Consider the following 22,422-nt stretch of genomic DNA (forward strand, 5'->3'; position numbering starts at 1 on the left):
GTCAATACTGTTGCGCAAAGATGACTCAGATAACCCCACGAGCGCCTTAAATAAGAAGGTCTCAACCTAGGAGTGTTGCTGCTTTTGTTCCCAATAAAGCCACGCTAAAATACTTCCCGTCCCAAGCTGAGAAGTGACTGATGCATCATAGATGGAAAATGAATTCCGACTCGTGTTCCCATATGATGCTGAGCAGGAAAAATTGACAGAACATTTACAGCTTATGCTTCTCATGTGAAAAGGGCTTCTGTTGCAACTTTCTGTTGGATCCTGCAAGCCTCATCTTAGTTCGGTCTGCTTTTTATCTCTCGCTGTTTCTTTTCTGGTGGGGAAACATTTAACCTTTCCAACTTGTAGCTTCCCTCCAGTGAAGAAGGGTCATTTGAGCAGAATTAAAGGTCCTGCAGCCAAGGGAAGATGTTGATGTGGTGTAGTTTCAGTTGAGCAGTGCATTTGAAAGTTGGGTAGATTAATTCTGGATTCACCTTTTCACTGTTGCTTTGACTTTGATTCCTTTTTATTATTATTCTGTAACTTTCTATTTAATTGGTAATTCTCTATACAATTCTATAAGCGCTGTTGTCCCAGGACCGTGCCCTCTTTAAACCTCTCTACAATGACTGTTCAGTATTGCTGTTGTCGACTGGCTCATAGACTGTTTGATTTCATGGCTGACTTTCTCTCTGAGTGAATTACATTTTTTAATCAACCCTCTACAGCACGTCTGGAGTAATGAAGTGACTCCTACAGAATGTAACAAAGCATTCAGCTTGGCCCTCTGAATTGCCTTTTCTGATGAATCGTGTAGTGGATACTATTGGTACCAGTACGGGCTGAGCAATATATCGATATGATATTGTTACTGTGATATTAGACTATATATTGTCTTAGATTTTGAAAATTTTGATATTGTTGTCTTTTAATGGTTTTAAAGGCTGTGTTACAGTACAGTGATATAATTTTCTGAATTTACCACTCTTTTAATTATTCTAATAGTCATTATATCCAGATTTCTGATGATTAATTATCAAAAATCTCACTCAAAAAGCACTAATTGTCATCCCTACAATATTGTTGCAATATCAATATTGAGCCAAATTATTGTGATTTTGTCAGCCCGTCCTAGCATTTATGAAGTACATTTAAAATTAAATAAAAAAATAAATCAAGATATATATGTATATATATTGTGTACCCTGATATAGTCTAAGGATATTGTGATACTATTTTAAGGACATATTTCCCAGTGCTAGAACCAGTACTACGAGGTTTTTTTTTTTTTTGTTTTTTTTAAATCTGAACTAAAACTGAGTGCATTTTGTTTATTTAATTTTTTTAAATAGACAAAAAACAATTGTTTAACAATATTGCCTTCTTACAAAATAACTACAACTTTCAAGAATATATATACAGGAACAGCCTTTAATGTTAGACCGTCTGGTCAAATTTGTCAACACAATGAGCATCAGGGAGGTATCAGTGCATATGTGTATTGAGTACGGATGAACGATATGGATTTGTTTCAGCTGATACCATTAACTGATAATTAGCTGTTTCTCAGTGCTGATACAGATAAGATAACTGATAATGTCATATTTTAGTATTTGAATAAACTCTTTTATTTGAAAGACTCTTCCACCCCTCACTGAACTGTGGATAATGTTGCAAATTACAATTGTGTTCTTCCTCTGAAATTATGAAAACATCCACCCTTCTCCTTCTTCTTCCTCTTCTTCTTAGAAACTAACCTTCAAGGTGCAAACTGTATTGATGGTGGTAAAAACTGCACTTGTCAAGTCAATGAAAGCAATTTGGCTTCATATTATCAGATCTATTTATCGACTAGAATTTCACCCATACCGATAAATAGCTGCTGTAATCTAATCGATCTGATATATATATCGTGCATCCCCATCATTTGCCTTCACAAAGTGTTTAAAGGGGTGCTGATTAGATCTTTAGTGTCTATTTCTTGAGGCAAATCATGAATTTAACAAATTCTCTTCACGCTCGGAGGGAAAAGAGTCGATACAAAATGGAATTGACTGTTGATTGTCACTGGCCATTTAGGTTTGCGCTTTGCTTGGCTGACAAGCTTGTTGGTGCCTACTCTGTATGCAGAGATAGATGCTCAGTCGCTCTGAATTATTGCCACTTTATAAGGCATGACACAAACACACACAGCTATACATGCCCTCACGATGAAAGAGTTTCTTTTCGTGCAGTCTTGCAGTGATTCAGTCCGATTTTCAACCAACAAGCTCGGCTCAAAACAGAAGTTCCATCTATTTTCAACCGCACGCTGCCCTTAAGTTTATCACTCAGCCCACTACAGTAGCTCATCTGTGCTCTCTGTCAGCAAGTCAACTGTGCTCGAAGTCAGTCTCAGTCAACTTTTCAGCGTGATTGACTGAAAGAAGCCGTGCGTGGCAGGCCAGGGTTAGTGTCAGTGTGGCTAAATATAGTATCTCTATTGCTTCAGCAGATACGACTGGATCACGGATTTCTCTCTCCATTTAGATTGAAGAATGAAACGTATTGAAAGGCAGAAATATTGACTGAACAGGCTCACTGACTCACTTACTGGTTGATTTCATGGCTGGCTTAATCTTTGAGTGAATGATTCTCTGTAATCAATTATTGATTAGCTCTTGGCAGCACATGCCCGGGGTATTCAAAGTTTTTACTTCATATGTTAAATTGAATTTAGTTTTCTATAAAGTTCAGTTTGCAATTTAAGTGTACTTGTGTGTTTTAGTTTTTAGTTTCGTTTATGGCATAATCTTTAGCATTTTTCGAAGGCGTTATTGTAACTTATTCTTCCATCTCAAGTCTTATATAATGCACTTGGTTGGGCTGGACATATGCTGGGTTCAGGATGAGCTTTGTAAAGGTTAAACTGAACAAACCTTATAATTAGAATTATATATAATTTAATTTCACTTGTTAGTTTTGCAGTCCATATTACAATTTCATTGTACACATTTTTGTATACGTTTTCATGTTTCATATTTTCATATTTCGTAGCACAGCGCAACTTCAAGACAGTAACTTTACCTTTTCTAAGACAAAGTGTGTGTCTTTTTTTTCATCCTCCAGGAGCTGAACGTGCGACAGTTGACGCTGTCAACAGACAAGGACAAGTACGGCATCCGTCTGAGAGCCGAGCCAGACCACATGGTGCTGGGCAAGAGACTAAAGGGAGCCTTCAAAGCTGTCACTGCTTCTATCAAGGAGCTCACTAGCGAACAGCTAGAAGCCTTCCAGAAGACAGGTATCTGTGTGTGTGTGTGTGTGTGTGTGTGTGTGTGTGTGTGTGTGTGTGTGTGTGTGTGTGTGTGTGTGTGTGTGTGTGTGTGTGTGTGTGTGTGTGTGTGTGTGTGTGTGTGTGTGTGTGTGTGTGTGTGTAAAAAGGCAGAAAATCTTTGAACTCGTAACTTAGAAATCACACTGGAGCATCAAAGGAACTAAGACTTACTAGCAGTGTAACATCAGCAGCCGGATGAAGTTAATTAGTTTGCATTTGCACATGACAAAGTTTATGCAAATTACATCTTAAAATTATTATTATTATATACTTCTGTTCTCCATACAAGTAACGACACACACCAAAGATCAATAATTAGTGATTCTGTTTACCAAGTGATTTGGCAAAAAGCAGTAGGTTACTGTTAGAATTGTGTGCCAAAATGCTACAAATTGTGTTTAAATCATATTTATTTCACCAAAAACTCAACTATGAGTCGATGCAATGAAGTCGGGCAAATACAGACAGCCAGTTTATCCTCAGAAGGCAAACCCCTAACCCTTCTGAAACTATAATCAGAGCTCGAGTACGGATCAAAGCAGTGCAAGGTATCTTGTCTCTCCAATTATAGAAAGACGAGGAGAGCCCCCAGAGTCTCTGGGGAAGAAGGCAGTGGAGGTCAGCTGGGCTGTGGGAACTTAACATTTCCAATCACTTGGATGTTTGAAGTCTAGCCAATTGGAAGGGAAAAACGGAGGATGAGTGATGGAAAGGAAGAGATAGACGTGGTGGAGGATGGTGGAAAAATGATGCAGAGAGGAAACGCACAGATGAAAACGTGTACAGCAAAACATTTCATTGACTTATGATGACAGGTGAGGTGTGATGCTTGAGTGTACAAAACCCATTTTTAAAGGCATCATATGCAACATATCTCTATTAAAATGTCTAAAAACAACTAGACCTATATTAGATAGTTTGTTGAGTTGTGTACCTACATTATCCCAAATGTTTCCAACAATGTTCAAACCCAGAAAAATCTGGAATTTAATCCAAGGTACAGTGCATTTCATTCGCTCGCCTGTCGTTATAACTTCAGAGGGAACATCAACATGCAAGTTTATGTAGTTTTATGCCAGGTGATTGGATATTTCCTCAGGAAAAACATGGATTAAGTGTCCATTTTCAGTGAAATTGTAATTCAATTTGAACTTGGACCATATAAGGCTATAAGATGTGGAGCCATAATGTTTTCCAGCTCAAAGGGGCAGTTACAGGTCATGTGCAGGGCTTATTTTTGCTTTTTAAAAAGGGCTAGCAGGCAGTTAGATTAGCTGAGCACAAAGACTGGTTGCAGGGGGAAACAGCTACTGTAGCCTGGCTTTGTCAAAGGTTAACAGAATCAGAATGGACTGAACAAAGGTGGATTAACTAAACAAAATTAACATTTAACATCATTACTGTCTGTTAAGCTAACAGCTCACCTTCAGTTGAGGGTCTGCTTTTAACCTCTTTAGCAATTTCTTGCTCTGAATCCATGAGTAAAATAAAACCTTGTTCCAATTTAGACTATAAGGGTGGCAATTTGGCCAGAAACTGATTGTGTGTTCGTGGCCGGTGGTTGTATCACTCATTATTCCTTGCCTGTACCTTTTGATCCCATGGTTTTAAAGAGGGTGGAAGAAAAGGTGGAACAGAGCAGAGAAGCAGGGAGGGACACAGGAAATCAAAGCATGGAAATCTAGGATTAGAGCGAATCGGAGTGACTGTTTCACCTGGCCTCTGGGTGTGGAGAAGTGAAGAGGAGAGGAGAAACATGGTCATGGTTTTTAGTCAGAACATAGACGTGGGTAATTGCTGCCACTGGCAAGATGAAGATATAAACCTGAGTAGATTGGGTTCGCTTTACTGTTTTAAAAGCTCAGATCTCCTGTGGTTGTGGCCAGCAAGACTGCAACATGCAAGCAAATACCAGTGTAGACCCCAGCTAATTCAACACAAAGCTTCAGCCTGCATGTGAATTAAGAGGGCAATTTATTCAGTAGGATTGGGTATAATTGAAACCTTTTCAAGAATCCTTCTCAAGAGATGAACACTGCCAAATAAAGACTGATTTCACACAATCTGTCTGCAATTTGTTCACATTTAATGAGGAGAATAGTGGGACACTAATTGTTTATCACATTTTCGCTAGTCTGTAGCCAGCATTGATTTAATCATCTATCATTCTCAAATGCATCAACACATTTTCTTCCTCTGTTAAAGGATCCATCTTCTGTTATCTTCCTATTAACGAGAATTAAGCATTCATTTAGATTTTTACAAGAAAACATTTAAAAATCATTGTGTTGAATTGTCTGTTTGAATTGCGTTATTATTATTATTATTATCTGGTTTTATTACTATGTATGGATGTGAGTGATCTGACTGAAATGTTACCACTTCAAAGCGGCTAAAACATTTTCAGTCCACATCAAATTGACCAGAAACCGGAACATTCTTCATGATTGGCTCTTTACGCCCTGCTACATAATTCTGGCCTACATTATTCTTATCCCACCCCAAGAGGAAAATCTTTACTTGTGGTAGCTAACTTTTTTTTAATGAGCATGTTTTAAGTATGGTTTGACTCATTTTCATGCCCCCCGGTGAATTGTGTTACGACTATATAATTTATTGCCGTTCATAAATGTGGTCTGATGGTGCTGAGTCACGGTAGGGTTCCTTGGTGTGAGTTCTGTATGATCAGCATATTTACTTAATTGTTCATTTCTTTTCCATGAAATGATGAATGTAGTATGCTGCCGTATAATGATGTTCATTTTTAGGTTCAGTACCATAACTGTGGGTTTGAACATATTTGTGTTGTGGTTCAATCTAAGGATCCATCACGGTGGACGGCCATGAGCTTCATGAAGAGGACCTGAGGCTGATGTACACCTTTGACCAGAGTTCTGGCTCCGCTGCACAGTATGAAGCACACTCTGATGCACAGGTAGGCTTGAAATTGAAACCCATCATTTGGGCATTTGATACCTTTGCAAGCAAATTGAACAACCTTCAGGAATAAAAGCATTGAGAATTGATTGTTTTTTTAATGGACAAACAGCGACCTTGTTTAAACTAAGGAATAAGGTGTATAGTTGTTTGATAGCATGGGGCTCCTTGTCACAGGACTACCATCAGGCAGCTTTAAAATAGATGTGCTTCTTATTTTAATGAAAGCACTGGATCTTATGTGAACTCTTCAAAGTTTTAGAAAATGTTCGGTCAATGATTTAGTGTGCTGTCCTATAAAAGTGAAGAAACCAGGAAATATTCACGTTTAAGATGCTGGAATCAGAATTTGTTACCTTCTTTTTCTGAGAAAATTACTCACAGCAATTAATCAATTATCAAAGTAGTTGGCAATAGTTGACAAGTAATTGATGAATAGATATTCGTTGCAGCTCTGGGAAATGTAGTTTCTGTTTGAGTGCTCATATTGTAACAGAAAATGGCAGGGGTCTAAAACTGGCCATCAGAAATTAGTTGTAGTTGATGTGCATTTTATGTTAAAATGCCAAGAGACTTTAAAAACGTCCTTTTATTTCAGCAATAGTTCAACATACTTAAAATAGACTTATTTGCGTTGCTGCTGAGAGTCAGATGAGGAGATGGATATCACTTTCGTGTTTGTTTGGAAATATGAAGCTACCGCTAGCAGCGTGTTAGCTTAGCACAAAGATTGAAAACAGGGGGAAACTAGCCTGGCTCTGCCCAAAGGTAACAAAACCTGCCAACCAGCACCTCTAAAGCTCAATAAATAACAAAGACCTATATTTGGAGTATTTTCATGACCACAAGATTGCCAACTAACCATCGAAGTCTTCAGGAAGTAACTGCACCAAGCCAAGAAATAGTCCAGTTTCCTTGCCATGCTAAGATAATCATCACCTGGATGTGGCTTTGTATATAGAGTACAGACACGAGGCTGGTAACTCTCAACTAGGGGTGCAATGATATTAATGTTATAATTGATTATCTGACTGTTATGTATGTGAAATTATGGGATTTTATTACACAGCAGATTATGAATGACTTGCAAAATTACCTTTCCATCCATCCATTCCTTAAAAGTAAAATTTTCACTTGCTAACACACATGAAAAGGTATAGAAATACCGACCAACATGAGTACTACCTCGCTCTCCTTACTAACTGTTGTTGTGTAGATTGAGCTACAAAGTGTAATATAACCGGAATCTAAAAGAAAATAATGCTTCTCTGCTCCTGCACCACGCTGCCATATACTGTAAATGTGTCTTTACTGTGAGTGTGATGTATGAAATCATTTCACGGCCAAGTGGAAACCAGCATGTATGCGTTTCCCACAGGCCCACTCTAATCAGTGCTCCTCCAACCGTATACACACCACACGGCTGCACCTTAATACCAGTTTACTGAGCTGGCGTTTTAATTCTCTTTTACTCTCGCTCGCTCGCTCGCACCAACCCTCTCTCGCTCTCTCTCTCTTTCTCTCTCGCTCTCTCTCTCTCATGTATACCGTTTCTCTGTTTTGCTTTGTGTACTTTTCCCTGTCACCCTGTCATCTCTTTCCCTCCTTCTTCCCATGGTAAAGTGTTCATGGCTGGCAGCAGCTCAGCCTTACACAACACAACATGACACTCATTTTACTTTAGTGGCTCACACAGACGACAATATTGTCATTATTGCCACTTGGTTGGTTGTTTTCTTTTTCTTTAATCTTTACATTATACATTTTTGGCTTTTTTGCTGAAAGGTCGTTCTCGCTGTCTCTGGATTTTACTCTGCCTTCTCAGTTGTACAGCCTGTAGCTGAAGCAGTGTTGTTACTCAGCCTACAGTAAATAAATGATATCAGAAGATGAACACGACCTTAATGTCTTCATGTCATGTGAAATTCTGTCACTCTTTTATTAATCTATCAAATGCATGTTGCTTGAAACGTTGGCTGGTGTGTACATGACTACAGTAAATTACTATCAGGACCAACTGCTGTATGCAATAATTTTTTTCTCACAATGGTGAAGGCATAACTTCCCTACTCAGCCTCTGATTAAGACTTGATGTCCTGATTAAAATAATATTAAAAAAAAAAGATTATTTTTAATGTTTTTAATGATAGTTAGTGATTCATTGTCAAGAATCCATACATATGACATTTAAACATTTCATACAAAAGATAACACACATTATTTATGAAAATTAGCTTATGAAAAGCTTATTTATGTGTCCCAAAATCTTGCAAATCCACAGTTTTTTTAAAATCTGTGCTGCCTAAGACACTATCCTTACACACTCAGTTTAAATAAGAAAAATCTCCCTATATTTAAATAAACTGTCTTTATTGTCAAAATTAGCTGAAAACCATTTCAGTCTCTGGTAACGTCTCAACAGTTCTGTGATCACTTCAACATGTGTCTCAACTTTCCTGTTGTCCTTTTAGGTGCTGGTGCTGCTGGATGTCTCACCGGACCAGTCCATGCTGGACGAAGGCGTTGCCCGAGAGGTCATCAACCGCATTCAGAAACTGCGCAAGAAGGTGGGGCAGTTTGAAAACAAGAGTGACACATAACACACCGCTAGTGAATTTTACAATCCAGTGTCTAATGAATACAATGTGACATATTTTAAATGCTGTGCCAATACATGTAATCAGGGCTGCTGTGTCGAGGTCAGCAAAATATGCCACTGAGGCAATTTGCGGAGTTGTACTGTAAGACAAAATACCATTCAAGGCTGTTGCGTGGTGAGTAATGACAGTGAAGCAGGGAAGAGGAAATGTATGAGAAGCATTTAGAAACATTGCACGTTAGGACATAAAGAATCATCCTCCCCTGGCAGAGTTGTTAGAAATACAAAACAAATCCACTCAAAACCACCACCCTTCCTCCTCATTTATTTTGATCAATATAGTACAGCTAAAAGTTCACTATTAAGCAAAAATTGTAAATGTATTGATTAAAGGATAAGTTCACCCAAAAATGAAAATTCTGTCATAATCTCCCCCCATAACTCACCCCCATGCCGATGGAGAGTCAGGTGAAGTTTCATAGTCCACAAAACATTTCTGGAGCTTCACGGCAAATGTTCTACCCGTTATATATACTTCATGCAATAGAAGAAAGAGTTTGAAAATAAAATGAGCTAGTAAAGGACAACAAAAGTAAAATTAATTAGGTGTCATTTAATTTAAGTTGATTTGTATAAAGTATAAAGCTTTATATAACTATTTACACTCCAAAAATATTACTACTTTATTAAACAGGCTTGATTTACTACAATTTTTCATTTTTGGGACAATTTTAATTTGATGACTTCATTTCGCTCTCTAGGGAACTCTGCGAGACATATTACACAATATACTGCCATCAAACTATTCATTGATTAGTTGATTGTGACAATAATCATTAGTTGCAGCCTGATGATGTACACCAAGCGTAGAAAATTAGCTGTATATTTTTTGTTACGTTTCCCTCCCTTTGATCGCCCCGTCCTTTCCCCTTCCTCTTTATGTCCCATGCTAATTTTGTCAGGGCAGTTTTGAAATCTTTCCACTGCAGCGTCACAGTTAGAAGTTTCTCCATCATAAGGCAGGCTTAATGGAAGCTTAATTACAGTCTGGCCCCTTTCAGATTCTAATGTTGGAGCTTTGAAGTGGTCTGGGGAGTAAAGACGGATTAGCCAACAGCCCCTTGTTTTCACAAGCAACAAACAGTTTTTTCCGTCCCCCTATAGCAGTGGTGTGCACTGGCTCCCGGCCAGGCTAAATTCCTCCAGTTATTTCAAACTGAGATCTGTTAGGAATTTTCCACCCTGGGGATGGGAATTAATTTTTAACAATTCTTCTGACATGTTTGGTAGTAGTTTGTGGGTGTGCATGTGTGTTTTTATCCGTGTTTGCGTAGGTGTTTGTGTTTTGTGTGTGAGCGTACAGAGGGTTGAGAAACAGGGGTCAGCATTTCCTTTTATTTGTTTGTTTTATTGGACTGCTCACAAACTGGAGATCTCTGTAGCTATATCTGATATGTTCTCACACACATACACACACACACACACACACACACACACACACACACACACACACTCACACACACTCACACACACACACACACTGTACCAGCACCTTCAGGGTAGGGTCAGTACCTTGACTTGGCAGGAAAAGCCTATAAACCTTCCTCCATTGATTGACTGCTTCTCTGTATCTAGCTAACGTTATTCCTCTGCCCTTGAGCCACATACTGCAATTGGAGTGTGTATGTGTACTACACAGTCGATATATGTGTGTGCGGCTGTGCACACTGCAGATTAGGATGAGATCAATGTATTTGAATGTGTCAAGGTTAGAGGAAGCTGGCAGCACACAGTGCCAAAATAGATGGGCTTTCATCCAATAAAAAACCTCCCCTTGTTCCCTCCTGCCTTTATTTGTTCCTATACTGTCTGTTTTCTGCTTTTTTAATCCCAGCCTTCTCTTCTTTTGTCCGCCCTTCCATTTTGTTGTTCCACTCCCCGTTACATCATTTTTTCAGTTAATTTTTTTTCCAGACTTCATTTTCTTATTGAGAAGAAGAAAACTTTGAAGGAAAAAGCTTAACTTGTGATACTTTGTGTTCTTTGCAATCGTTTATTTGAATCAGATAACAGGTTTTCCTAAACCAAATTGCAGATTATTACATGTACGTTGTTTAAAGAGCTATTGAAACCGTACTTTTAGCATATTTACTCACTTATGGTCACTCACAGCAGTTTCTGGTGTCCTTAGAGGTGAACCCTGTAGTTTTGGGGAAGGCATTTTAATCAGAAGAGAAAGATCTTTATCGATGGACTGAATAAACAAACTGACCTTAAAGGACAACACAATTTCATACCATTTTACTTTGTTTATACTTGGCGGACCCTGCCACCTTTCTAGCTTCAAACAGTGTTCTGAGGACCTTATTTTCCTCTGAGAACAGCCTGTTTTTTCAGTTATGGTAAAAATAAATATTTATGAGTTTGTATTCTTACCTCATTAATATTGTAAATATTAAAATTCTGAGTTTGAATTTCTTCTCCAAAACTACACAGTGCCCCTTTTAAGCACTTCTGATACTGCAGAAACTTTCTGAAAATGCTTCACATGGTTTTCATTTACATACTAAAACCCACTACCTATCTCTCATCCCCATGTCTCACAGGGCCATTTGGTGCCATCAGATGAGATAACTGTGCACTACCGCTGCCAGCCAGAGGGGGAGTACTTGGACTCTGTGATCCAGGCTCACAATGACTTTATCCTGGCTACCACCAAGGCTCCACTGTTGCCCTTCCCTGTACCCAAGACTGCCAGTGTCATCATAGAAGAAAAGACTCAGGTATGAAAGGACACCTGAGGGCAAGCAGGGTTATTGGCTACTGTAGTTTAACAGACAGATTGTTGTGAATCACAGCCTTTCAACATTTATGAAACATGCTGCTAACAGACAATGTGAGTTATCAGTGATCAGTCACATTTCACTCAGTGATTCCCATGTTACCTTTACATGCTCTCTGAATGTATTAGTGGTTTGGTACAGTTTTAACTTTAAAGGACACTTCAGTAAAGAACATAAAAAGTCTAACCCGTGTTTCTCTTTCCTTTGTTACAGCTGAAGGGCTCAGACTTGGAGTTAACCATAATAAAGGGATCTTCAGCCCCTCGTGCTCCCCTAAATGGACCAGCTTGCTCCTATGTGAACGTCAGGGTGAAGGTCAACAACAAGGAACAAGGTAGCACATGGGAAGACCAAAAATGAAGCCTGTTCTTCCTGCCAGAAAAGATCTAATAAGAATATGTTGAACCGTTAAACTGTCAATAGAAGTTGCTTTGGGTTATTTTAGAAGTTGTCAGTCTGCTGTTTGTCGAGATAATAGGATCTGTACCACGCCTGCTGACTACATTATTAATCCTGTTTAACTTGTTTCTTCTTCAGAGGGGGTGGTGCTGTTGGAGAACCCCAAAGGGGATAACAGACTAGACCTGGACAAGCTGAAGAGAGTGAGCAGCAGCATCTTTGGAACCAATAACACCCAGCTCAGATTCTTCAATGGCGGGACTGGTGAGAACTGGTTTTGGCCCCTTAGAGAGACATAAATGTAGCTCTCTCATATCTTCTCAACGACTCTTGGTTACAATAACAATATCTGCCATTTCTTAGCCCATGAGCGGCTTTTGGTGATTCTGTAACTACCTACTAGCTTATATAAGGACAACGTAATTTACTTTTACTGTTTCTTGCAGCACTATGGAGCCCCTAAACTGACAAAACTGAACTGAATAGAATAAGATTCAATAATTAGTGTGTTAAATGAATATAAAGTTTTATACTTTTCTTTTATCACCAGTCAGTTAATAGATATGAATGTTTTACATAAAAAAACATGAGGGTTCAATGATCTTAATTTCCTGTTTATCTTCAATTATCACTTTTCTTGCCACACAATAATATTAATTATAATAATATTTCTAATTGCTCTAATGCCTGTATAGTAATGACACGTAAATGTGTATATGTGTACCTGGACTGTGTGGCTAGCTAGTTTTAGCTGAAAACACTTCTAGCTAAACACCTGCCTTTTCAGCTAGCTATGCAGCTAACTTTTGTCATAAAACTACACCAGCAATCGCAGCCAGTGTTAATCAACCACAAAATTTGCTGCATACTAATGTAGCATCATAGTATACACTTGTAACAGTAGTCAAAGCATTTAGCAGTAAAAGCTAACCCCCATCTAAGTTAGCTAGCTAATGCTACATTTTAGTTTGTCTGACTTTATGAGAAGGAAAGAAAATACAAAGGTTTTTCTTTTTTTACCAGCTGATCGGAGGATAAAGTAAAGAATAAAGCTATATATTTATTTTTTACACGTCATTTTAATTATTTAACAAACAAAACGATTTATTGATTAGGTGCTCTACAATAACCCAGTTGAAATCTTAAAGCTTTTCTGCGTGTTTCTGTAAACGTGTGTTCACTACAGAGTTGACCAGCAAAATGGACCTCCAGGCTCTGAGCGGTAAAACTTTGACAGTGACCTCAGGCTCTTCCTCCCCTGGCCCTGCCCCCACCACCGACACCCTCCTGTGTCCATACGTGAACCTGCTGCTCTGCAACGCACAACCAGCCGGTGAGAAACACACACACACACACACACACACACATACTCTACATACATCCATGAATAACTGAACAGTCAGTCCTTCCCACTGTTGAAAGGCAGCCATCAATCTTTTTTAATTATGATCAACAAATCCCCTGGAGAGACCAAAACCAACAATGAAATTTTTCCTGCTGACAAGTTTTGTCTGTGTAGTCGAAGCTTTTTTTGACTTAAAGCATGTAGCATCGTGGCTCCAACAGATCAGACCCTTTGATTTTGACACTCAATGGTTCTCAATGGAGAAGGTTCTGTGATCTTTTTTAAGTAAAATTAGCAATAACACTTTGCGAAGTTTCAAAGGAATAGTCTGACATTTTGCCAGTTGTATGTACTGTATGTTCTGACTGTTCTCCAGGCTGACTTCTCCCTTTGGACTATTACAGATTGATTTATCGATTAATACTTTCTTTGCTTTCTTATTTAGAGTTAGCTTACAAGACCTGGAACACTGCCTGTGGACTATATATGAAGGAAGTCAGTTAACTTAACAATGAACTAAAAACAGAAATACGGGAAAACCTGTAGTCTGACCCTGTCAGAAATGATCCAGAATATAGCCCCTCGTAAATCACAACGTAATGTTTTTAAATGTTGATCTTTTATACAGATTTAGAAAATCATATTAATAGTGATTTTTTTTTTTTTTTAACCTTTGGACAGTCAGGCTAGCTGTTCTACTGTTTTAATGCTAAGCTAGGCTAACTGACAGGCTGTCTGTAGCATCAAATCTACCGTACAGAAAATAAAGTGTTTTTTTGTGCAAATAACTGTGGAACTATTGATGTATAAAATCAGAATCTTTACAGTAACTAGAAACTGCAGTTGTCGTATCAATGTATTTAGTTTTTTTCCACCACTGGACTCAGCTGCATTGATTGTGTACTAAAGAAAATTCACTGGAATTCAGCCTCATCCTTTAAATCATTCACACTCAACTCTTTCACCTTGCCCCTCTAACCCTACGTCTATCAATTGATCAGCTGGGCTCTCTCTCTCATCCTCTTTCTGATCTCTCAATCATTCTTTCCATCTCCTCCCTTTCCCATGGTTAAGCGTAAGCCTGTTCACACACCTTGCTAAGACTTGTGAATAAGCCTTACTAACAAGCCAATCATCTCTTAATTTGTAAAGGAAGTAAAGTCTGTCTGGTTTGATTCTCTTCAACGCTTGTCCTGTCTCCTCCAGAGTGTCAGACAGGAGAGGTGGGCACCCTCCTGCTGACGAACCCAGTGGGTCAGAATGGACTCGACAACTCAGGCCTGCTGTCTGAGGCTGGCAAGGTTTTTGGCCTCCGCAGCAGACGGCTCAGACTCTACCTGGACCAGGACCTTACCCAGGGTAAGATGGAAAGATAGTGGATTTCATATTGGCTACAGCTGTGTTTTTTCAATCCTGGTCCTGGGGGCCCCTGCCCTGCATGTTTAAGATTTTTCCAACCTGATTCAAATGATTAGCTCCTCATGAAGCTCTGCTAAACCCGATAACGACACATTTATTTGAATCAGGTGTGTTGGGGCAAGGAAACTAAACATGCAGGGCGGGGGGCCCCCAGGACCAGGATTGAAAAACACGTTTTCTTCTATATCTTTCTGTGGCCTCCAGCACAAGTTGCATTAAAATGAATGAAATGCTAGTTGAAGGTTAGATGATCACTTATTCATAAGTGAACAGGTCAGTGAGTGGCTATGATGTGAAGGAACTAATTGAATGCAAGAAATTGGTGCAATATGAATGAATATTCACAGATTATTGCTTAATGACAGTAGATGTTTTTTGGGGTCCTTGATTTTTTGGAAGCTGTGTTCTTTTGAGATTCCTAAATGGTTTTCCACATTCAATTGTATCCATAAATATAAGAAAAGGTATGTTGAAAGTAATTTAATGTCTCCATCTGTTTTTCAGAGGTCCCAGCTGATTCATCAGTAAAATCTCTTGACACCAAAACTCTCTTCGTGAGAGTTCTTCCAACAACCGCCGAAGCATAAATCCAGAGAAGCCATCCAAGGATCTTGACATTAACGTGGACGTCGATCAACATATGTCTCAGATGCCTCGCAGGTCTCCCGAAAGAAGTTTTTTACCACAGAAATCCCACCAATATCCCCTTTTGAAGTTCAGTTCATGACATGAAGTGGCGTCATTTGTTTCAGTCTTTTGATGCAGAGCAGATTTGTCTGTCCAGTCCACAACTAGCTAAACCATCGAGTCTTTATCACCATGTCTTTAAATTTCATGAGACGATTTCAGTGCAGAATTGGCACCTAAAGAGTTTCTAGAGATTTTGATGGGATGATAGCTCTAATTATTCATCATGTTTAGCCAAAACTTACAGTGCTGTTCCTCCTGTTTCTTTCCCTCGTGTCTCTAATTTGTCACCAATAATATGTGACAGTTTTCTCAGAAGGCACAGTGTGTTGCTAAGCTATGTTTACTCTGGACAGAGAAAAAAGTGGATGCTTTTCAAGAACAGAATAATTATTCATACATAACTGCTGAATAGACCTGCTGGATATACTGTATGTATGAAAGTGCGGCTGATCATGTAAAGTGGGATTTCTCTGGTGGAAGGAACGCCAGACATCAAACTACACCAGAAAGAAATTCCAAAGGCTGACTTACCTCAGATTTAAAGACTTTTTTTTCAGTCATGTTTCATAACTGTTCATGGAAATAAAGAGGGAGCTGTCTAACCTGTCTAGCTGTCAATATTAACAATGGATGTCATTTCTTTATTATGCTAATGATACAAATTATGCAAGCTACTTCCCTTCAAGGGGCTATTTGAGGTGAGCTTAGTCCAGAGTAATTATGGCTGTGGCTCATAATTGGGAAACCAATTTGGCCTATTGTGCTCACACACATTTTTGAATTTAACAGATAAACCTATTCTGTTCATTGCATTGGGAATCCTTTGACAATTGTAAAGGCATTTAAGAGGTGAAATGGATTTTCAGGCTGCTGTACCTTCAGGACAAAAGGGTTCTGTCAGAAAAAGAGCAACAAATGGATAATGTACTATTTTAGGTGACAAATTGAATAAATCAAAGGTGACTAAGAATCAGCATGTTTTAATCTTTCTTCTTACGCAAACCTCCGTCTGACAGGAACATCAGGTCTGTGGGATCCTGCAGATATGGGAACATTTTATTTGCCTTTGCTCATGTGGTTGCCTGAGACATTTTGTCTGACATGGTGCTTACGTCTTAAGCAGAAATAGATGAATTTAAAGGAGTGGTTTGAGAATTTGGTAAGTCTGCTTACTCACTTTCTTGCAAAGTTTCAGATTAGAAGATTGATACCAGCCTCATATCTGTCTTGTGAATATATATATATATATACATACATATATATATGTATGTATGTATGTATGTATATATATGTATGTATGTATATATATGTATATATGTATGTATGTATGTATATATATGTATATATGTATATATATGTATATATATATTTGTATATATATATGTGTATGTATATATGTATATGTATGTATATATATATATGTATATGTATGTATATATATGTATATAAGCTGGCGGCTGCTTAACTTAGCATTATGCCTGGAAACAGGGAAATGGCTAGCCTGGCTCTGTAAAACAATAAAAACCTGTCTACCAAAACTTTATATAAGCATAAAAAAGTCAAATTAATGGTTTGTCGTGGGGGTTATTTGCCAGACTTTAATTGAAAAGGTGTAGTAACTAAGCAACCAGTGGAGGTACAATGAAAAGTCTCACATAAAACCACAACTTCTTCTTCAACTTCTAATGGGCATCAGGGTGAGTAGATAATGACTGAACTTTAATTTTTCATTTTCAAAGATAAATTGTTAATTAGTGAGCTTTAGAGGTGATGTTTGGGGGGTGTTTGTTACCTTTTCAAAGAGCCAGGCAAGCTGTATCCTCCTGTTTTCAGTCTTTATAATAAGCTAAGCTAACCAGCTACTGGCTCCAGGTCCATAATAAACAGACAGATGTCATCCCGGTACCCCCAGCTACATCCCAAAATGTTGAACTGAACTTTTTAATTGTTCATTATACCTTTATGTTTGAAAAGAGGCCACTATGGGAAGATGAGTTGTAATCAACTGGTAAAAAAAAATGAGGCCACTTGACTGTTTGTTACTACATCTTTGTTGCGAAACCCCAATGAAATATCGGGCTCCTCTGGCTAGAAATACAACCCTGTGATGACACCTTTCGCCCTGACTCAAGCCTTTTTTGAGACACTTTTTCATGGTAGGAACCATCTGATTCTAAGCGACCTGAGGATTCTTAGTGTCAACGATAAACGGGCACAGCGCTCTTCTAGGTGGTTCGAGTGATGAAAAGCTAGTGTCTCAAATGTTCTGCCTACAGCTGACCCAGTAACTCGCTGTCCACGGAAAGAGGAATTAATCTTCCACTGGGTCATTTCACAAGCTCCATTTGTTATTGTAAGGATGTCTCAGACCTAGTTTTTTAATTCTAGCAGCCTTTCTGAGAGCGATTCACTGAGTCGTTTGTAACTATAAATGTTTTTTAAAAAACTCTCACTGTAGATAAGAACACAGAGGTGTGGTAATTATTTCAGAGACTTTAAAACAGACAGTTAATAATGTGACTAGACTTGGTGTTTAACATTACATTATTCTGTAATAACATGGGTGACCTTGAGGTCTGGCCTGACTGCTGATTAAACAGTGTTTAGGCCGACTCGGCTTTCCCGGGGACGTTTATAGGGTACTGATGTCCACAGGCATGGTGTTAATTCTGTGAAACCTGGTTCACACTGGTTTGCAGCCAATATAGTGAGAAGTTTGTGTGTGTGCATGTGTGTCAGACCTGTGTGTGTGTGTGTCAGACCTCTGTGTGTTGATTAATGAAGTGGCCAGGAGGGAGATCTGCTTGTTGGCAGTTCAGGTAAGTATCTGTTGGGGGCGCTGCTGCAGAGCCTCTCTTCTCCTTGTGGACTTTCATCCTATAAAGTTTCCACTAATTTGCATCCAAATTAAACACATAAGTACACTATTAATCTTATAGCACACTATAAATGTTCATAAACATCCACTCACTGCAGAGTGCTGCAACTTTAGCACCAGCACAGAATACTGAACTGCTTCTTCCCTCAAAGCGAAGCACAATAATTAACCCTGAATACGTCAGTACCACCTCCTCGGTCTGTTTTATCAGTTGCCTCACTTTGATATTTTACCCAAAATGCCACACAGATGTGAAACAAAATACTCCAAGTAAAAGACATGAGTTCAAAAATGCACTTGGATTAGGGAAACAGAATGCGGTTTATTGTTATAGGTGTTCACATACAAGACAGTAGCTTTAATTTGATGTATTGCACTAAACACACAATGAAAAATACATGCAAAAGTTCACAGTATAAAGTATGAAGAATATGTGCAATTTACAGAGATAATCCCAAAAATGTGCATTAATGTAACTCATTGCATCAGGTGGCAGAGACGTGTAGTGGGGGTATCAGTCAGGCTAACAAGGCCAGCTCTCTTGCCAGAGGATAGTGAAGTAAAAAACAAAAAAAAGTAGCAGTAAAATGTTCTGTGATCTTAAAGGTGAAGCGTGTTTAGTTTTGCTTCAGGGTGGAGAATACAGTATTTATAAAATTCTCTACACAGTATCATGTAGGTGGTTGTATACTGTAGGGTTCATATACATTTTATGTATTTTGTAATAAAGTGAAGTTTCTTTTAAAAATTCTAATAAGAAAGTGTTTATGTATAAAACTGCTGGGCAGGAAGTCTGTTTTCCAGTCGATCCAGTGAGACAAATAACTGTCAAATACAGGGAATTTAACAAATTGATGTACAAAGATCTGATCGAAATCGCATATTGCCATAATGCACTCCTCCTGATTTACACCATTGGCGATGATCAACTTATACAACCAGAGATGTTAAAGGAATATGCACTGTATCATGGCAAAATGTCAGCAAACACTTTTTCATGTTGTCAGATCAGCTACAAGGTGGAAATAAAGGACAAGAAAAGAAGGATGGCAGGGAGAGTAAGTACTCTTTAAACAAAGTCTAAGAGGAGCAATATGTAAGAGTTTTGGCTGAAAAAATTCTAAACTTAACCAAAATTTTCAACAGATTGTGAAGGAATAACAGTTTTGACGTTATGACATGCTATGTGTTGCAAAGCATGTTCAGCGTGCTAACCAGCTAGCACCGATCTGACCCGGTCCAAAGCTCCTGTGCTAGCAGTGTAAACACCATCACTTCTCCGGTGCTCCAAACTCCCAGTCTGGACTGCTGGTGGCAGGGCTGACTGAGCTAACTGAGCTAACTAGCTAACGGACGGTAGGTCCTATCTGTTTAAAGTATGAATTCAACAGGTGGTGAGTTCTTACATATTGCACCTTTAAATGTACTATCACTGAGCTGAAATTATTTTTTTTTAAGAATTCTCAAAAATTTGGGGGAATATTTTTACCACCGTACAGAATAAGAGTGTCAAGTCTCTCCAACACTATGGTGTGGGTAGTTTGGTACTTATAATAGTAATATTAAACTTCATTGTTATAGAACTTCTTCTTAACAAGTTCAAAAATTGCCTAATAGAAAAAGACGAGATAAAACAGCAAATATAACAACTACTTAACTTTCCACCTGTGAATTCCAGCGTCTCTATAATCAGTGTCACTTCAGTGTGATGATTTTATCCTCCACCCCTCCTGGGCGGAGCAGCATGCTGCTTCACTGGTTAAATATTAAGCACACAGCTCTGTCTCATCCTCCTCTCATCCGTCTCGCTCCCATCTGCTCCTGCTGCTCCATTTGTGCCTCTGCACACCCCGGCCCGCCGAAGAGAGCAGGTCAGCGACCCATCTGCTGATCGACATCACAGAAATACAGTATGCGGCGTGGGTGAAGTGAACATGACCCCTGTCAGCTAACTCTAATAATGGACAACACAACTCATTACAGCCTGCAGAGAACAAAAGTTTTGCCACAGTGCAGGAGAAAGACAGGTGTGTTTTTCAGGAATACTGAAGCCCGTAAGGGTTGTTTCTAATCCACCCGCCCTGGCAAAACATGTGTGCTGCGTAATGGAAAAATCTAAATCTCTGCCAGTAAATCAATTTTCAGCGCCCTGCATGTTGCCCACTGCAGAATGACAGCAGCAAATACAACCTCAACCAGGCTCAATAGGTAAGAGGATGAAAAAATACACACAGGCATGTTTGTTATTTTGGCTGTTGAAGGAGTGTGATGTGACGAGCCAAATGAGGTGAATTAACATGACAACAAATGCCATGGAAGTGTAACAATGAGTATAGCGTTTTAATAAAATAGCTGTGTCAATAGGGCTGTCTTGAAAACCTACATTTTTAATGTGTGGTTGTCAATGTGAAGTCAGGAGAATATACATTATTCTTTATCAGGTCATTATTACCTCTTTTTTTTCAGTTTTCTTCTCCTACTTCTCACCATTTCAACTCTATTAAGAATTATATACATGATGACTAAATTCTTTACTTGTTGTTTAACATACAACACTAGCTCATCCCTCTCTGTTATAAGTATTGACATCGTCAGTGTGTTTTCTCTTTTAACAGCTTGTTATAATGCCCAGAATGTCTGTGTCAATGAGTAGGGAGTCTTTTAATGTTACCATGATTTCATATAATTAATCCTGCTATGATTGGATTTACTTAATGCTACATGACATGTGTTGTAGCTTTTCTTGAACAACTCATTAGAGTCGACTGATAAAATGGGCAGGTCAGTACTTGCGTATTGCAGAAATGTATTGGTATCAGCATATATTTTGGCTGAGAAGTAAAATGTAAAAATTGTACCGGACACTTTGTTTTGCTGTCACATAGTTTGACCACTGGAGAGCAAGTGCAAGTCCACTGAATTTTTACATTTAACTTCTACATAAGTCTTGAAATTGTTCTTAAATATTCAGATTTTTCTTTACACCTTTCTCTATTACATTATTAACCATGTTTCCTGCATTTTTTTCTCATAACATGAATGTCCAAATGTTGCTTCAAAACCTCTCTATTAGATCAATTATTTGATGTTGGCTTAAAAGATGTAAAAATTTAAAATGTTCAGATTAAAAATTAGGGGTTGACCAATTATTAGAAATCAAGGAGACTGAAAAACGATTAATTTGCAGTTAAAATGAAACTCTTTGAACAACCAGCGAAGAAATAAAGTACAATTTACTCAAGTACTGTTCTTAAGTACAATTTTCAGGTATTTTACTTGAGTATTTCCATTTTTTTTGCTATTTTTTACTTCCTCTCCACTACATTTATTTGATACATTTAATTACTTTGCAGATTCAGATTATTCAGTGTTTACCGGTCAATCAGATATTGTTGTGGGTGGGAAGTTGCGTTAAAAGGACGTTGCATCAGACCCAAAGTAGCACAGTTTTAAATTAATTTATTCTATCGTCAATCTGACAGAAAAATCCCTGATATCGAAAGTAAAATACCGAATATCGGCCAGATGATCGACCAGGGCCGCCCTACATATACTCGTTATCGGATTTTTTTTTAATTCACAAAAATCTGTTTCAGTATCACCTTCGAAAAATCATTGGGGCTGAAAATTTTAAGTTTTGTTATCAGGAAAATGTATCTATCTATCTTCTACTGTGTTTATCTGTGTCTTGCCTTCTTCTACACAACCAGCACTAAGATATTTTTGGCCGCTGGCATTAGCGGTTATGTCTCCTCCGGCAGCCATCTTTATTAATGTTACCTTTAAGAAACTACGGTCACAATGGAGGAAAGGAGCTTCACAGAATATTTTTCACTTTCCTGAGAGAGGAAAACCTTTTGAGGAAAACTCGAAATTTATTCCAAACTTCAGTATGTCCGTGTGTGTGCGTTTTTTAAGTTTAGCTCGGATTTATTTGTTGAAAAAAAAAAAAATGTTGAGAAGATGCTAGCAAGCTAACGTTAGCACTATTTCTCATAAGGGAAG

The 22,422-nt window shown here is 38.4% G+C and overlaps 1 protein-coding gene across 2 annotated transcripts in view; it reads left to right on the forward strand.

Annotated features, from left to right (window-relative positions):
• Nucleotides 1-16,145, forward strand: part of iars1 (isoleucyl-tRNA synthetase 1) — a 56,653-nt gene extending 40,508 nt beyond the window's left edge. For both annotated transcript variants that reach the window (XM_073468144.1, XM_073468145.1), the window contains exons 26-34: nucleotides 3,100-3,274; nucleotides 6,130-6,242; nucleotides 8,716-8,811; nucleotides 11,450-11,626; nucleotides 11,900-12,020; nucleotides 12,224-12,349; nucleotides 13,272-13,418; nucleotides 14,637-14,789; nucleotides 15,354-16,145. In XM_073468144.1, coding sequence (XP_073324245.1) covers nucleotides 3,100-3,274; nucleotides 6,130-6,242; nucleotides 8,716-8,811; nucleotides 11,450-11,626; nucleotides 11,900-12,020; nucleotides 12,224-12,349; nucleotides 13,272-13,418; nucleotides 14,637-14,789; nucleotides 15,354-15,436 — 1,191 coding nt within the window. In that variant the 3' untranslated portion in view covers nucleotides 15,437-16,145. The remainder of the gene's footprint in view (nucleotides 1-3,099; nucleotides 3,275-6,129; nucleotides 6,243-8,715; nucleotides 8,812-11,449; nucleotides 11,627-11,899; nucleotides 12,021-12,223; nucleotides 12,350-13,271; nucleotides 13,419-14,636; nucleotides 14,790-15,353) is intronic.
• Nucleotides 16,146-22,422: the final 6,277 nt, after the last annotated feature.

Source organism: Pagrus major, chromosome 6 (assembly GCF_040436345.1).
Source record: "Pagrus major chromosome 6, Pma_NU_1.0".
NCBI lineage: Eukaryota > Metazoa > Chordata > Actinopteri > Spariformes > Sparidae > Pagrus > Pagrus major.